The sequence below is a fragment of the Capra hircus genome, chromosome 16 (assembly GCF_001704415.2).
Source record: "Capra hircus breed San Clemente chromosome 16, ASM170441v1, whole genome shotgun sequence".
Taxonomy (NCBI): Eukaryota; Metazoa; Chordata; class Mammalia; order Artiodactyla; family Bovidae; genus Capra; species Capra hircus.
The window spans coordinates 72,261,083-72,278,695 of NC_030823.1; the positions used below are offsets into that span (position 1 = coordinate 72,261,083).

The following is a 17,613-nucleotide window of genomic DNA, read 5'->3' on the forward strand; positions in this document are numbered from 1 at the left end:
AAGAACCAGGACATGGAAGCAACCTAAATGTTCATTGACAGAGGAATGGATAAAGAAGATGTGATACCTATATACAGTGGAATATTACTCAGTGGAATATACAGTGGAATATTACTCAGCCATAAAAAGGAATGAAATTGTGCCATTTGCAGAGATGTGAATGAACCAAGAGACAGTCAAGCACAGTGAAGTAAGTCAGAAAGCGAGAAACAAATACTGTATGTTAATGCATGTATGTGGAATCTAGAATAATGTACAGTTAAACCTAATTGCAAAGCAGATATAGAGACATAGATGTAGAGAACAAACATATGGGCACCAAGAGGGGAAAAGAGGGGTGAGATAAATGCAAAGATTGAAATTGACATATATACACTGCTAGGCACAAAACAGATAGCTAGTGAGAACCTACTGAGTAGTACAGGGGATAAAAGGTACACTCTGTAGGACATATATTAACCTTAAAAGTGTATTCCAGTACATATATATAAGTGAAGTAAGTGAAGTCGCTCAGTCGTGTCCGACTCTTTGCAACCTTTACCATCTGAGGCACCAGGGAAGTCTCATATATATATATATATATATATATATATATATATATATATATATATAAGGTGCAGACAAATAACATTTGACTCCACTTTACACGAGGTACTTAGAATAGCCAAATTCATAGCGTCAGAAAGTCCATTGGTAGGTGCCAGGGGTTGGGTGGGGTTGGGGTGGGGAGAAGGAATGGGGAGTTCGTGTTTAATGGGGACAGAGTTTCAGTTTAGGAAGGTGAGAAATTTGAAAGATGGATGATGGTTGGGAGTTATACAACAATGTGAATATGCTGAGTGCTACTGAACTCTACAGTGAAATATGGTTAAGAGAGCATGTTTTATATTATGTGACTTTAAGTAAGTGAAGTCGCTCAGTTGTGTCCGACTCTTTGCGACCCCATGGACTGTAGCCTACCAGGCTCCTCTGTCCATGGGATTTTCCAGGCAAGAGTACTGGAATGGATTGCCATTTCCTTCTCCAGCGGATCTTCCCGACCCAGGGGTCGAACCTGGGTCTACCGCATTGTAGACAGACGCTTTACCATCTGAGCCGCCAGGGAAGTCCTCATCAAGTGGCATGTCTGTGTCTATGTGACTTTAACCACACACACACAAAAACCCTTTAAAAATGTGAAAGTCACAAAGAAGACTGAGAGAGATGACCACCCCTGTAAAACAACAGGGACTACAGAGTCGATTACTGTGTGATCCACTGTGAAACCCAGACTGAATGAACTCAGAGGAGTGACAAGGTCAGTGAGGACAGAGAAGATTTTGGTGGCTTGGATTTAACTGGGTTGGGTAGTTTGTCCATGTATAGACATGAGGCACAACCTTCAAAGCTAAAACTACACCAGCATTTCCTGTATATTTAGGGACACATGTAAAATCTATGTAGTTTTATGTATAGGCAAACAAAAATGATTGGCATTGCCTTCTAAACCAAAATCCGGAATACGCTGAGTATAGTTTGACAAGAAGCGCAATATTTTCAACTATCCCTCTCTTGGGGAACCTGAGGTTTATGGTTGCAAAAGGTGTGGGGACTGTGGGTGGGCATAGGAAGAGGAACGTGTGCAAAGGCGCGAAACCAGAAGGGACGAGGAGGGTCCTGGGGGTTCACGCAGGGCATCAGGTGGGAGGGCTGAGATCTGAGCAGATCATGGAGACACTGGAAAACCTGGACGGGAGCTTAGGCTCTCACGCCTTTGATGGAGGAGCAGCAGGATGAAGGAAGGGTGAAACCCCGGTCCCGCAGTGAGTGTTTTGAGGTGAATATACTAGAGACTGCGGGAGGCGGTTTGAGATGTCAACAGCTGGACCAAGGAGCGGCTGCATCAGTGGAACAATAATAGAGTAAGAGAGGTGCTTGGGAAGGAAAACGGGAAGAATAAAATGGGGGGAACTGAGACCTTTTCTGAACATTTAAGACGAAGTTGCTGCTGTCAACTCTGTGCGACCCCATAGATGGCAGCCCACCAGGCTCCCCAGTCCCTGGGATTCTCCAGGCAAGAACGCTGGGGTGGGTTGCCATTTCCTTCTCCAATGCAGGAAAGCGAAAAGTGAAAGTGAAGTCGCTCTGTCGTGTCCGACTCTCAGCGACCCCATGGACTGCAGCCCACCAGGCTCCTCTATCCACGGGATTTTTCAGGCAAGAGTACTGGAGTGGGGTGCCATATGTCTCCTTAATACAGGACCAAGTTTCCCATTTTGAAAACTGGGAGAACAGTGGTTTCGTTGCTATTCTTTCACTTTAAATCCATGTCTTTTCTCTTGATTAATCTCACTGCTCTTTTGTTTGGAGTGATAAAGATAGATTTCAGGCAGACATGCCACTTGATGAGGGGTAGGATGTGAGCTGGCAGAAATAAAGTGAAAGGGTGTGTGTGTTGGTGGGGGGAGGTGCGGGGGAATAGAAGAGGGTGGTGGTGGAGGGACAGTCTGGTCAGAGGCAATGGCAGGATCCTTGCTACGTTTGGCAAAAATCCACAGCCATGGATGGTGAGAGTGAAATGTCCGTACCTGGTGAGGGCAGGTGGAGAGTGGCTTCAGGCTCCTGCCCCTAGCTACTTCTTTAAGAGCCACTGTTTATCACTTTTTATGCTGATATGCTGAGCCCTACAGAGCCACGGAGACTAGTTATTAGCACAAAGGAACCTCTGTCCCTGGAGGAAGGGGACTCAAGCCTGTGATAACCAGTCTTTCCCCCTCTTAAATGAGAGCTTCCCACTGTGATTCAGTTTGTGAGGAGGAAGCCTGGGTAGAGCTAGACATTCAATGAAATGTTCTTGGGAGATCGCCTTCCCTCTTCTCCTGGCAGCTAGCTAGTTTTCCTCCCTGCCCACCGCCCCGCCCCGCCCCGCCCCCGCCCCCACCCCGCCCCCACCCCGCCACCCCAAATACAATTAGGAAGGAAGAGCTGTTAACAGGACCCTCTGGTGCACAGGTGTGGGACGGCAAACAGGTTTTCTGCCCTAGAGTTAAACAGCATCTCTCTTTCACTTACTCTAGCTTGTTTATCTTCTGAGCTTGAAATGCTAAGTCTGGTGGGACTTCGAAAAAGCTTCTGTCTTGCCATTCCTAACACAAAGCAAAAATGAATTCTCAACAGGATTACAAGCCTTTAACATCAATATCAGAGTCGGGGGGCGGTGAAGCCAAAGTTGCCTGGTCTTCGCTGGACGCTCAGTCCACTGGCCTCAGATAAGACCCCAGCAAGCCAGCACCCCCCGCAGTCCATGCTAGGTAACTGTGCCCTCCTCCAGCCCCCTCAGGAATCAAATGCTGAGATATATACAAAACGGTTTTTTATTTCAAAACGCAATCACTGTAATAATAACAACAACAATAATATAAAAAGCGTTTCTCCTTTCACCCTCGTGCAAAATGTTAGATGCACTCAGGTGGCTGGAATGTACCTAGCTTGGACGTGGCATCTTCCTGCAGTGCTGCACAGCAGCGAACTCAGTCCCAAGCTCCTTTTGGCGGATCCGCGTGGTAGTTCAGTTCTAGAAGTCGGTGGCTTCTCAGAAGCAAGTTCAGACAGCACAGCACGCCCACTTGAGCCTGCCCTTCCGGCCCTGGCTCACTCGCCCCTCTCCGGGGTCTCTCTTCCTTTCCCTCCGCCGGCCCCCGAGCTCCTAGGAGGCGTGCAGCCGGTTGGACAGGGCCCGGCAGGCCTGGGCGGCCTCCAGTGGCTTGCCTTGCTCCCGCGGGGCCGGCTCCCCCAGCTCGGCCAGGGTCGCCTCGCGCTCCCGCCGGCGGCCGGCGGCCGCGAAGGGGCCACACATGGCCTCCATCAGGCCGAGCACGGCGCCGAAGAGCGCCAGCACGCCGCCCAGCAGGTACATTCGCACCAGCTTCGCACTGGGCTTCTGCGCCATCAGCTCCTTGGCCAGGGGAATCAGCTCCTGCACCGTCTCCATCTGGGCTGCGGGCTCTCGGGGTGGGCGTGACCTGCGGGAGCAGCGGATCTGGGCCGGGGCGGGGGGCGGGGGGACCTTCAGCCTCCGAAGGCCGGCTGCAGCTCTCGGCTCTCTCGAGGGGAGGCCCGCAGGGAGTAGGGGGCGCACCGGGGACCCCGCGTCCCGCCGCGCTCCTCCGCGCCGCGCTCACCTACAGGGGCGCTGCCCGAGCTGGGGCGGCGATCGCCGTGTGCGTGGGCCCCGTGCCTCTGCGTTCTGCTTCTCCTCGCCTTCCTCCTAGCCTCGGGATGGGGACTCGGCAACTGGCACTTGGTCAGCGCCCCCGGGGCCGCTTATATTTGTTTCTCCGAGCCCCGCCTCCTGGGCTCCCGGGCCAGCCAGAGAGAGGAGGGGGAAGAAGGGGAGAGGCGGGGCAGGGACCTTGGGGTGGCGGCCACGAGCTGTGCACACCCTCCCTGCAATTGCGAGCCCGGAGGCTGGGGGCGGGGGCCTGAGGCCGGGGGCAGGGAGGAGGGCCTGGATGTACAAAGGTGAGGACCCGGAGCCCGGGGAGGAATCCGCGCCCATTTCCGACCTCCTTAGTGGTGTGGGTGGATCACAGCTTCCCTCCTTCGGAGAGGTCTGGAAGGACCCCTGGTGAGGACGCCTGAAAGTGAAGTCAAAGTCGCTCAGGCGTGTCCGGCTCTTTGCGACCCCATCGACTACACAGTCCAGGGAATTCTCCAGGCCAGAATACTGGAGTGGGTAGCCTTTCCCTTCTCCAGGGGATCTTCCCAACCCAGGGATCAAACCCAGGTCTCCCGCGTTGCAGGTGGATTCTCAAGGGAAGCCGGGGTTCTACTTAACTGAAAAATTAGTTTTCATAAAGAAAGTTTGTCATCTTCCCGCACGTATAGGGATTTGAGGTACAAGGAAAGGAGAGGGATCGGGTTATGAAAACAGAAAGGGTCTCCAGGCTCTGCATAAAGAATGAAGTTTGTGCTTATAGTTACATTTCTCTCTGGTCTAACTGGTTTAGTCATGGGCGCTTGCATTGCTAGGGTCACTTGATGGGTAACTATTCATTGAGGCTGCCCTTTAATGCACAGATGTGTGTGTGTGTGGTGTGATGTTTGTGTCTGTAGGGGTTTGTACTTCTGTGTATCAGAGAACTGCCATTAAATCCAAACTCTCCCCACTACCACTTAAGACGTGAAGTTGAACACTGGGGAGAGGTGAACATGGAAAGATGGGCCTTGGGGAAAGTTTGCTGGCCTGAACTGCAAATATTTCCTGTGTCCCTCAACAATTATATGCCACTTCCCTGGACCTGGGGAGCAGCACGGCTGTACCAGCTCCATTTGGCAGAAAGGTGAGAATAGACAGTTAAGGTAAGAAGCTAAGGAGTAGAGAGAATACCCTTGGAAGCATGGAGAAGGTAGGGTCGATTTTAACCAGGATCACCTTAGGCGAGGGAGGGTTCTGGTTTAGCCTTGGTTATTCACATATTAGAGTTAGTTAGCAAGTAGGGGAAAAGGAGAGACCCTGGGCCAAAGCCCTTCAAGCAGAGAAAAGGAGAGGGCAGAGAGAGGATGGGGAAATTGGACAGGCCAGACAATTGCAAAGGTCAGTGATGCAACCTTGCAATAGCCTGGCAACGTCAGTCAGGCTGAGCCCCGAGGGGAGGGACCCGGAAAGGGCTGTTGCAGGGATTACATATTGGGCTCGTTGGAAGTTTTAACAGTAATTTTTCTTGGGAGTCTGAGGCAATTTCCTGGACAAACGAGTTTAAAAAGACAGCAGTAACACCTGCCCTTCACCCCTGTAGTTCAGTTAGTAGGATTTGTGTGTGCAGCTTGGGCAAGGTTACCTGAAGAGCTTATTTGAAATTCTACATTTTAATCTGTACACAAGCAGGCAAGGTTACCAGGGGCCAAATGGGGATGATTCTTGGAGCTCGTGTCCCCTGCTTATTATTCCTTTAACCTTGTCAGGCAGGAAGCTTCTGTAACCAGGGAGATGAATATCAGTCTTGGGCATTTTCTTTGAACCTTTCTTACAATTTTGGTCTTTAATAACCAGCAGAAGTGATCTGTGAGCTTTCCCAAGGACTATGTGAGTCTGAAATACTGTGACTTCTGAATGAGTGTGTGCTGTCATCTTAATATCAGGACTTTCACGTGGTTTCTGCTCTGAGGATGAGTCAGCCCTGTGGAGCTTTGGCCTCCAAAACTCCAAAATTGACACTTCAGTGAGCATTTCCGGTATTTCTGTAACTCAAGAGACACAAGCCGCACGTCTCTCAAGGTCAGCAAGCTGTAATTTATCTGGGGTTCCCCTTTCTTGTGACTAACTCTGGCACATCACATCACCTCAGATGAGTTCCCCTGTTTCTCTCTCTGATAACCCAGCTTTGACCCCGAAGGTCTTACCAGCTTGCTGGCCAGAGCTGGGCAGAGTAAAGGAGCAAATGGCAAGGACTGGGGTCACTGGTGGATTTGCTGTTCCTGGTTTAGGTGGTAGCTAGGGCTGAGTGCAAGATGGTGGGAATAGAAGGTTGAGAAATCCAAGGTCACCAATGCTAGGAATTTCTGACTCTGCTCCTCTGTCTGGGTGGGGAAGAGGCCAACCAGGGTAGCAATTTGGCTAACGCTTGGGAAGCTAAGCATGTGATTTGACTGTGCTGATGTCCCTTTAAAGATGCAAAACCTTGTGTTGAATCCTGCAGGTCAGACACAAGGTATTTAAGTCAAGGTCACAGTTGTAGGGCAACAAACCCTTTGCCTAGGGCTGAGGGATTTCTGGAAGATGCTACATTTGCACTGCTGAAACTGAAACAGTTCCAGGCAATCCAGAGCCTCTTGCTGTTGTTCAGCCATTAAGTTAAGTTGTGTCTGACTCTTTGTGACGCCCATGGACTGCAGCATGCCAGGCCCCTCTGTCTTTCAGTATTTCCCAGAGTTTATTCAAATTCTTGAGTTACTTTCATTTCATGGGCATTAATGTTAAACACCACTTTATCCTACCATTCCCTGCCCAATGCCCTGCTTTATTTTCCTTCATGGTGCTTCATGCTTGGATTTATGTGGATGTAATTATGAATTTGCTTCTGTGTTTTCTTCTGTATCCATCTGAGGATAACCTTTATGAAGACCGGAACTTTGTTTTATTCTGCACGGCATCCCCCGGGCCCAGTATAATCCTTGGCACATAGCAAGTCCTTAATAGGTAACGATGGGATTAATCGAAGAAGGCAATGGCACCCCACTCCAGTACTCTTGCCTGGCAAATCCCATGGACAGAGGAGTCTGGTAGGGTGCAGTCCAAGGGGTTAATGAGTGTCTTCCCTATTGGACTGGCAGGAGAAGAGACTATGTTTATGAAGTTTGCCTGCAGTCAGACTTTTAGTAGATACTCAAAGAAGCATTCAGGGTTTATTTGTGTATTTTTTTTCCTTTGGGGGCAGTTGTTTTCTTTTTTTCCCCCTTTGTTTTTTGTTCTCTGTTTTCTAATCCACATCAAACACTACCACCAAATAAATCTTCCTAAAATTAAGTTTTTTTACTTAAGTGCCTCTTGAAAGCCTGGATGGTTTCTCATTGCCCACGTGATGAACTTTTGGATTCTGCATGTTCAGTTTATTTGGTCAATATTCTTGGTTCCAGGAGCTCTACTGTCTGATCTTCCCTATTCACCCAACCTCACATCTCATCTCCTCCAGCAAGTTGCCTTTGTTCCCCAGACCGGTTTTGCACAGCCCAAGAGACAACTCCTTCTTGTTGCTCGTGACTCACCTCTGCTGCCCCTCTTCTTCCTGCCTGAGAAGCTCTCCTGTTTCTGCTCTGTCTTCTACCTTTCAGGTTAGGTGCTCCAAGAGGCCCCTGCTGCCTGTGCCAGCACAGCCTGCCCTCTCCAGCTCTGTGAATTCCAGCTGGAACTGCCCAGGTTGGCACTGCATTGTGTACTGGATTGTAGAGCACTTGCCTTGTGTCCCGAGGGCTTTCCCCATGTCTGTGAAAGGCCAGGCCTTTGTAACATTCACAGTCCTGACATCTAATAGGAGTCCAATCAGTGCTAGTCTCGTTGACCTGCAAGTCAGAGCGGGGACAATGGGTGCAAAATGTCGGTAAAGACTCTTTGGGGAGGTTATTTTAGGTACAGTGTTTTGGCCTTGGCTCAGAGCCATAGGCTTGAAATTGCCCATGACCTGGCAACTCGACTGAGTCCCTTCCACTCTGACTCCCTCACCTTTCACTTCCATTTCCAACTGAGTGTCTGACATTGCAGTGATTGGCTCACTCTCAGGCACCCTTCCAACCTGCTCCCAGGACCCCAGGGCCTTGACACATCAATACTGAGGAACAGATCGTCCGTAGACATTTTGCTTTTGTCCCTCATGGCTTCTGGCCAAGCAGAGCCACTAGCTGCCGGAAGCAGCAGCATGGGCTGGGAGGGGAAGTGCCCTGCCACCCACACAGCACACACCCAGTACTGTACTCTACAAATTTTTTTTTTTTAATTTATCATTTTTTGTTGGCGTATACTTGCTTTGCAATGTTGTGTTAGTTTCTGCTGTACAACAAAGTGACTCAGCTATATGTATACATATATCCTTTCCCTCTGGAACCTCTCTCCCCACATAACCCTTTACAAGTTTGAATCCGTGCAAGGAACTTCCTCCAAGCTCAAGTACTAGCTGGATTTAGTATGTGGTTCTGGAGTCAATCAGACTTAGGTTCCTTCAAGTCCTGGCTCCTCTTGCCAGGGTCTGACCTTGGACAAGTGAACTTCCCCAGTCTCCATTTGCTCATCTGTGAAAGGAGGGTGGTGCTCGCACTAGGGTGCTATGGTGGGCTTGGTGGTCTGGCACGAATGAAGCAGTTGGTTCAGCCATTGCTTACTCTTCAGTTGTCTTTGCCTCCTGCTCCACGTCAGCAGTCCTCGCGGTCCTTTATCCCGGCCCAGGACACTCGCATTCCCTAGGTGGTAGTGGCAGCAAGAAGGTCCGGGACCTTTGCTGAAACTTGGCTGAAGTATCAGCTGTGTGTCTGATACTATGTCAAGTATAGTTATAAAAAAAAGCAGAGCACAAAATCCTCCTTGTCCTCAAGCAGCTTATAATCAAGTAGAGGACCCCAGATATTAAATAAGTTATGACGGTCTACTAGGATGAGCACAGTCAGAACTGTATACCAGGGAAACAAATAGAATGAGAAATGTATGGATCCAGTTTGGGGAGGAGATGGTCAAAGAAGGCCTGAGAGTGGATGATGTCTGAGCCGCTTACAGTATTAAAGCAGGGTCCAGCAGGGTCCACGGCCTGTTAGGAACCTGGCCACACAACAAGAAGTGAGCAGCAGGTGAGTGAGCGAAGTTTCATCTGCTGCTTTTCTTTGCTCCCCATCATTTGCATTACCGTCTACCCCATGCCCTACCAGCCCCGCCCCGATATGTGGAGAAATGGTCTCCCAGGAAACCGGCCCCTGGCATCAAAAAGTTTGGGGACCGCTGTGTAAAGGATACATAGTGTTCACCAGGTGAGGGAAAGGAGGGGTTGAGGACTGGGGATTCAGGGTGAGAGAGGCCTGCACAGGAAAAAGGGAGGATGCATGAGAGACATCGCATGGTCCAAGAGGAGGTCAGCGAGGTGGGTGTTAGAGCATAATGGCTTGGTTTGGGGAGACAGCAGGAAAGGAGGAGGAAGTATTGGTAGGAAGCAGGAGGCCGACAGTGAGCAGTTATGTAAACGATCACCGGCTTCTGCCATGCCTGGGAATGGTCGTACACTCCCTTCTTCTAGAGGCACATTCTCCTTGGCTTCCATGATATCAGATTCTCTTAGTTTCCCTGCCGTCCTATTATGGACACTCTTTAGTTCTTTTTCTCACTTTTGCTTTTCATCTAACCTCTCAATGTCAGCATTTATCAGGACTTAGCCCTGGAGCCACTTTTCTCTTTGCTCTCTTTAGGTAATTTAGGGTGCTCCCAAGCCTTCTATTACTGCCTCTTTGTAGATGACATACAAATCTGAGCTCTAGACCCTTTTTCTCCCTTCCTAGTCTATGTTTCCACTTGGACATCTTTCAGATGTCAAGCTTACCATGTCTAAAGCTAAATTCAATATTTTTACTCCATAAACTTGCATCACTATCTTTCTTAATCTAGACCTTACTATTTACTTAGCTGCTCAGGTCCTAAGCCTGGGAACCATCCTTTGCTCCCCTCTCTCAGTCACCTCTCATATGCAAACACTCAGCAAGACTTGTCATTCTACCTCGTAAATATCTCTTGATTTTATTTGCTTTGTATCCTCTTTGCTACCCTCCTAGTCAAAGCCCCCATCCTCTTAGCTGGACTACTACTGTGTCTCCAAGCTTATCTGTCTGCTTTGGGTCTTGATTCATTCAATCCAATCCAATCTAATCCAGTGTAATCTTAAAAAAAAATCAAACCATGTCACCTTTTTCCTTAAAACCCTTCAGTGGACCCCACGTTGCCCTTTGGATAATGGCCCAGATTCTTGTAAGTTCACCCATGATCTTGTCCTTCTCTGTTTTTTCCCAGTTTCATTATATATACAATTTCCCTCAATCTTCACACTCTCAGTACCAATCACAGTTATGTTCTTTCACAACTTCAGGTCCTTCCTCATGTTGTCCGTGTCTCTTGGAACACTTTCTTCATGTTTTTCGCTTGCTCTTGTGAACCCGTATTCATCTGTCAAGTGTCACGGTCCCCGCTTCCTCTGGAGGCATTCCCTGCTGCACAGACGAGGCTAGTTCCCTTTGCTGCACGTGCCACACAGTCACCTCATTTTCCCTTTCATGATTATTGTCTGTCTCCGTGGCAGGACTGTATACTCTGTGAGGGTAGGAACTATCTCTGTCTTGCTCAGCACAGTGTCCTCAGACTAGTACAATGCATTGCTTCTTGAGGTGCGGCGGCGCAGCCGGCGAACTGAGCGCAGGCGGCGGCTGGCGCACTAAGCATGGTCGAGAGGAGTCACCGCGCCTCCGAGGCCAGGGGCGGCGGCCGGGAGGAGCAACCCCACGCCCAAGGAGCGGTGGCTGTGCGGGCGCAGGAGGGCCTACAGGAGCCATCCCACGTTGAAGGTCAGGAAGGGCAGAGGGAGGAGATACCCCTCATCCAAGATAAGGAGCAGTGGCTGTGCTTTGCTGGAGCAGCCGTGAGGAGATACCCCACGCCCAAGGTAAGAGAAACCCAAGTAAGATGGTAGGTGTTGCAAGAGGGCATCAGAGGGCAGACACACTGAAACCATACTCACAGAGAACTAGTCATTCTAATCACACTAGGACCACAGCCTTGTCTAACTCAATGAAACTAAGCCATGCCCACAGGGTAACCAAAGACAGGCGGGTCATGGTGGAGAGGTCTGACAGAATGTGGTTCACTGGAGAAGAGAATGGCAAACCACTTCAGTATTCTTGCCTTGAGAACCCCATGAACAGTATGAAAAGGCAAAATGGTAGGATACTGAAAGAGGTACTACCCAGGTCAGTAGGTGCCCAATATGCTACTAGAGATCAGTGGAGAAGTAACTCCAGAAAGAATGAAGGGATGGAGCCAAAGCAAAAACAATACCCAGCTGTGGATGTGACTGGTGATAGAAGCAAGGTCTGATGCTGTAAAGAGCAATATTGCATAGGAACCTGGAATGTCAGGTCCATGAATCAAGGCAAATTGGAAGTGGTCAAACAGGAGATGGCAAGAGTGAGCATCGACAATCTAGGAATCAGCGAACTATTATGAACTGGAATGGGTAAATTTCACTAAGATGACCATTATATCTACTACTGCGGGCAGGAATCCCTCAAAAGAAATGGAGTAGCCATCATGGTCAACAAAAGAGTCCGAGATAGAGTTCAGTTCAGTTCAGTTCAGTCGCTCAGTCATCTCTGACTCTGCGACCCCATGAATCGCAACACGCCAGGCCTCCCTGTCCATCACCATCTCCCGGAGTTCATTCAGACTCACGTCCATCAAGTCCATGATGCCATCCAGCCATCTCAACCTGGGTTGTCCCCTTCTCCTCCTGCCCCCAATCCCTCCCAGCATCAGAGTCTTTTCCAGTGAGTCAACTCTTTGCATGAGGTGCCAAAAGTACTAGAGTTTCAGCTTTAGCACCATTCCTTCCAAAGAAATCCCAGGGTTGATCTCCTTCAGAATGGACTGGTTGGATCTCCTTGCAGTCCAAGGGACTCTCAAGAGTCTTCTCCAACACCACAGTTCAAAAGCATCAATTCTTTGGCGCTCAGCCTTCTTCACAGTTCAACTCATCCATACATGACCACTGGAAAAACCATAGCCTTGACTAGACGGACCTTAGTCGGCAAAGTAATGTCTCTGCTTTTGAATATACTATCTAGGTTGCTCATAACTTTTCTTCCAAGGAGTACGCGTCTTTTAATTTCATGGCTGCAGTCACCATCTGCAGTGATTTTGGAGCCCCCCAAAATAAAGTCTGACACTGTTTCCACTGTTTCCCCATCTATTTCCCATGAAGTGATGGGACCGGATGCCATAATCTTCGTTTTCTGAATGTTGAGCTTTAAGCCAACTTTTTCACTCTCTCCTCTTTTACTTTCATCAAGAGGCTTTTTAGTTCCTCTTCACTTTCTGCCATAAGGGTGGTGTCATCTGCATATTTGAGGTTATTGATATTTCTCCCAACAATCTTGATTCCAGCTTGTGTTTCTTCCAGTCCAGTGTTTCTCATGATGTTCTCTGCATAAAAGTTAAATAAGCAGGGTGACAATATACAGTCTTGACACACTCCTTTTCCTATTTGGAACCAGTCTGTTGTTCCATGTCCAGTTCTAACTGTTGCTTCCTGGCCTGCATACAGATTTCTCAAGAGGCAGGTTAGGTGGTCTGGTATTCCCATCTCTTTCAGAATTTTCCACAGTTTATTGTGATCCACACAGTCAAAGGCTTTGGCATAGTCAATAAAGCAGAAATAGATGTTTTCTGGAACTCTCTTGCTTTTTCCATGATCCAGCGGATGTTGACAATTTGATCCTTTGCCTTTTCTAAAACCAGCTTGAACATCAGGGAGTTCATAGTTCACGTATTGCTGAAGCCTGGCTTGGAGAATTTTGAGCAATACTTCACTAGCATGTGAGATGAGTGCAATTGTGCGGTAGCTTGAGCATTCTTTGGCATTGCCTTTCTTTGGGATTGGAATGAAAACTGACCTTTTCCAGTCTTATGGCCACTGCTGAGTTTTCCAAATTTGTTGGCATATTGAGTGCAGCACTTTCACAGCATCGTCTTTCAGGATTTGGAACAGCTCAACTGGAATTCCATCACCTCCACTAGCTTTGTTCGTAGTGACGCTTTCTAAGGCCAACTTGACTTCACATTCCAGGATGTCTGGCTCTAGGTGAGTGATCACACCATCATGATTATCTGGGTCGTGAAGATCTTTTTTGTACAGTTCTTCTGTGTATTCTTGCCACCTCTTCTTAATATCTTCTGCTTCTGTTAGGTCCATACCATTTCTGTCCTTTATCGAGCCCATCTTTGCATGAAATGTTCCCTTGGTATCTCTAATTTTCTTGAAGAGATCTCTAGTCTTTCCCATTCTGTTGTTTTCCTCTATTTCTTTGCATTGATCGCTGAAGAAGGCTTTCTTATCTCTTCTTGCTATTCTTTGTACTTGGATGCAGTCTCAAAAATGACAGAATGATCTCTGTTCGTCTCCAAGGCAAACCATTCAGTATCACAGTTATCCAAGTCTATGCCCCAGCCAGTAATGCTGAAGAAGCTGAACGGTTCTGTGAAGACCTACAAGACCTTTTAGAACTAATACCCAAAAAAGATGTCCTTTTTATTATAGGGGAATGGAATGCAAAAGTAGGAAGTCAAGAAACACCTGGAGTAACAGGCAAATTTGGCCTTGGAATGCAGAATGAAGCAGGGCAAAGACTAATAGAGTTTTGCCAAGAAAATGCACCGGTCATAGCAAATACCCTCTTCCAACAACACAAGAGAAGACTCTACACATGGACATCACCAGATGGTCAACACCGAAATCAGATTGATTATATTCTCTGTAGCAAAAGATGGAGAAGCTCTATACAGTCAACAAAAACAAGACCAGCAGCCTACTGTGGCTCAGATCATGAACTCCTTATTACCAAATTCAGACTGAAATTGAAGAAAGCAGGGAAAACCACTAGACCATTCAGGTATGACCTAAGTCAAATCCCTTATACAGTGGAAGTGAGAAATAGATTTAAGGGCCTAGATCTGATAGATAGAGTGCCTGATGAACTATGGAATGAGGTTCGTGACATTGTACAGGAGACAGGGATCAAGACCATCCCCATGGAAAAGAAATGCAAAAAAGCAAAATGGCTGTCTGGGGAAGCCTTACAAATAGCTGTGAAAAGAAGAGAGGTGGAAAGCAAAGGAGAAAAGGAAAGATATAAGCATCTGAATGCAGAGTTCCAGAGAATAGCAAGAAGAGATAAGAAAGCCTTCTTCAGCGATCAATGCAAAGAAATAGAGGAAAACAACAGAATGGGAAAGACTAGAGATCTCTTCAAGAAAATTAGAAATACCAAGGGAACATTTCATGCAAAGATGGGCTCGATAAAGGACAGAAATGGTATGGACCTAACAGAAGCAGAAGATATTAAGAAGAGGTGGCAAGAATACACAGAAGAACTGTACAAAAAAGATCTTCATGACCCGGATAATCCTGATGGTGTGATCACTCATCTAGAGCCAGACATCCTGGAATGTGAAATCAAGTGGGCCTTAGAAAGCATCACTACGAACAAAGCTAGTGGAGGTGATGGAATTCCAGTAGAGCTATTTCAAATCCTGAAAGATGATGCTGTGAAAGTGCTGCACTCAATATGCCAACAAATTTGGAAAACTCAGCAGTGGCCACAGGACTGGAAAAGGTCAGTTTTCATTCCAATCCCAAAGAAAGGCAATGCCAAAGAATGCTCAAGCTACCGCACAATTGCACTCATCTCACATGCTAGTGAAGTATTGCTCAAAATTCTCCAAGCCAGGCTTCAGCAATACGTGAACCGTGAACTCCCTGATGTTCAAGCTGGTTTTAGAAAAGGCAGAGGAACCAGAGATCAAATTGCCAACATCCGCTGGATCATGGGAAAAGCAAGAGAGTTCCAAAAAACATCTATTTCTGCTTTATTGACTATGCCAAAGCCTTTGACTGTGTGGATCACAATAAACTGTGGAAAATTCTGAAAGAGATGGGAATACCAGACCACCTAACCTGCCTCTTGAGAAATCTGTATGCAGGTCAGGAAGCAACAGTTAGAACTGGACATGGAACAACAGACTGGTTCCAAATAGGAAAAGGAGTGCGTCAAGACTGTATATTGTCACCCTGCTTATTTAACTTCTATGCAGAGAACATCATGAGAAACACTGGACTGGAAGAAACACAAGCTGGAATCAAGATTGTTGGGAGAAATATCAATAACCTCAAATATGCAGATGACACCACCCTTATGGCAGAAAGTGAAGAGGAACTAGAAAGCCTCTTGATGAAAGTAAAAGAGGAGAGTGAAAAAGTTGGCTTAAAGCTCAACATTCAGAAAACGAAGATTATGGCATCCGGTCCCATCACTTCATGGGAAATAGATGGGGAAACAGTGGAAACAGTGTCAGACTTTATTTTGGGGGGCTCCAAAATCACTGCAGATGGTGACTGCAGCCATGAAATTAAAAGACACTTACTCCTTGGAAGAAAAGTTATGAGCAACCTAGATAGTATATTCAAAAGCAGAGACATTACTTTGCCGACTAAGGTCCGTCTAGTCAAGGCTATGGTTTTTCCAGTGGTCATGTATGGATGTGAGAGTTGAACTGTGAAGAAGGCTGAGCGCCAAAGAATTGATGCTTTTGAACTGTGGTGTTGGAGAAGACTCTTGAGAGTCCCTTGGACTGCAAGGAGATCCAACCAGTCCATTCTGAAGGAGATCAGCCCTGGGATTTCTTTGGAAGGAATGATGCTAAAGCTGAAACTCCAGTACTTAGGCCTCCTCGTGCGAAGAGTTGACTCATTGGAAAAGACTCTGATGCTGGGAGGGATTGGGGGCAGGAGGAGAAGGGGACAACCCAGGTTGAGATGGCTGGATGGCATCATGGACTTGATGGACATGAGTCTGAATGAACTCCGGGAGATGGTGATGGACAGGGAGGCCTGGTATGCCGCGATTCTTGGGGTTGCAAAGTGTCGGACTGGACTCAGTGACTGAACTGAACTGATCTGTTTTTCCAGTAGTCTCGAATGGATATGAGAGTTGGACCATAAAAAAAGCTGAGCGCCGAAGAACTGATGCTTTTGAACTGTGGTGTTGGAGAAGACTCTCGCGAGTCTCTTGGACTGCAAGGAGATCCAACCAGTCCATCCTAAAGGAGATCAGTCCTGAATATTCATTGGAAGGACTGGTGCTGAAGCTGAAACTCCAGTACTCTGGCCACCTGATGGGAAAAACTGACTCATTGGAAAAGACCCTGTTGCTGGGCAAGATTGAAGGCGGAGGGAGAAGGGGACGACAGAGAATAAGATGGTTGAATGGCATCACCGACTCAATGGACATGAGTTTGAGTAAATTCCGGTAGTTGGAAATGGACAGGGAAGCCTGGCGTGCTGCAGTCCATGGGGTTGTAAAGAGTCAGACATGACTGAGCGACTGTACGGAACTGAAATGATCAATTTGTCTTAGTTGAATTGGTTATCTTATAGGTAGGGGAAATCATCGATGAATTTTAGGCAACAAAACAGTTCTGGCACATTCCATCAAGCAGAGGTCCATGTGCTTTACAATAGGTTATTGTTGGTTATTCGTTTAAAATATAGCAGTGTGTACATGACCTTCCCAAAATCCCTAATTATCCCTGACAATTGTGTTTGTTTCCTAAGTCTGACACAGCTACTTTTAAGAAAGGGAGATTATTCAGATATACCAAAACTAGCAGGTGAGCCCTTCAAAGGAATTGGGCTCTTCCTGAAGAAGAAATTCAAACTGTGAAAGGAATTCAAAGTGCGGGAGAATCTCCTTTGTTAACTTTGAAGATGAAGGAGGCAGTGTGGCACGGAATGTGGGTGAGAGTGGCTCCCAGCCAACAGCCAGAGAGAAAATGGGATGTGTGTCCTACAGCCATCAGGAAGTGAATTATCCTGTAGGGACATCAGCTTGGAAGAAGACCCTGAGCTCTAGATGAGAATGTAGCCACGAATATTAGCCTTGGGAGTCTCCGAGCTGCTGTGCTCAGACTTCTGAGTTACATAAGTGGGAGCTTATAATTGAATGTTATTTTAAGCTACTAAGTTTGTGAATTTGCTATGCAGCAATAGGGAACTAATGCAAGTAGCATGCTAGGAGCTCCCGCTGGGATGACGGGAGAAAACCCAATGAAAACTTGATGAGGATTGTGGAAGGTTCCCCAGGATAAGGAGAATCTGGCTTCAGTTATATGGCCCTTCATCATAAGCACTTTCTGAAGACACCTTATACTTCCTTGCCTTTCTCTGTTTCTTTCACGTTTACCCAGAAAGATTTAACCATGGTTGGAGTCAGCTGTCTGCTCTGTATCTATTTGCACCCAATAAATTGGAGACATTTGTCCAATTAGGGTGTTTATTTTCTATAAAT

At 47.3% G+C, this 17,613-nt stretch overlaps 1 protein-coding gene across 4 annotated transcripts; it reads right to left on the reverse strand.

Annotated features, from left to right (window-relative positions):
• Positions 3,336-4,303, reverse strand: G0S2 (G0/G1 switch 2). 4 transcript variants are annotated; one of them, XM_018060782.1, is made up of 2 exons: positions 4,165-4,303; positions 3,336-4,001 (listed from the first exon to the last, which is right to left on the reverse strand). In XM_018060782.1, exon 2 carries the CDS (start codon positions 3,968-3,970, stop codon positions 3,686-3,688), a length of 285 nt encoding a protein of 94 aa, XP_017916271.1. In that variant the 5' UTR covers positions 3,971-4,001; positions 4,165-4,303; the 3' UTR covers positions 3,336-3,685. The 4 variants fall into 4 exon arrangements, with proteins under 4 accessions (XP_017916271.1, XP_017916270.1, XP_017916269.1 ...); XM_018060781.1 differs by having other exon boundaries at positions 3,336-4,018; XM_018060780.1 differs by having other exon boundaries at positions 4,161-4,303.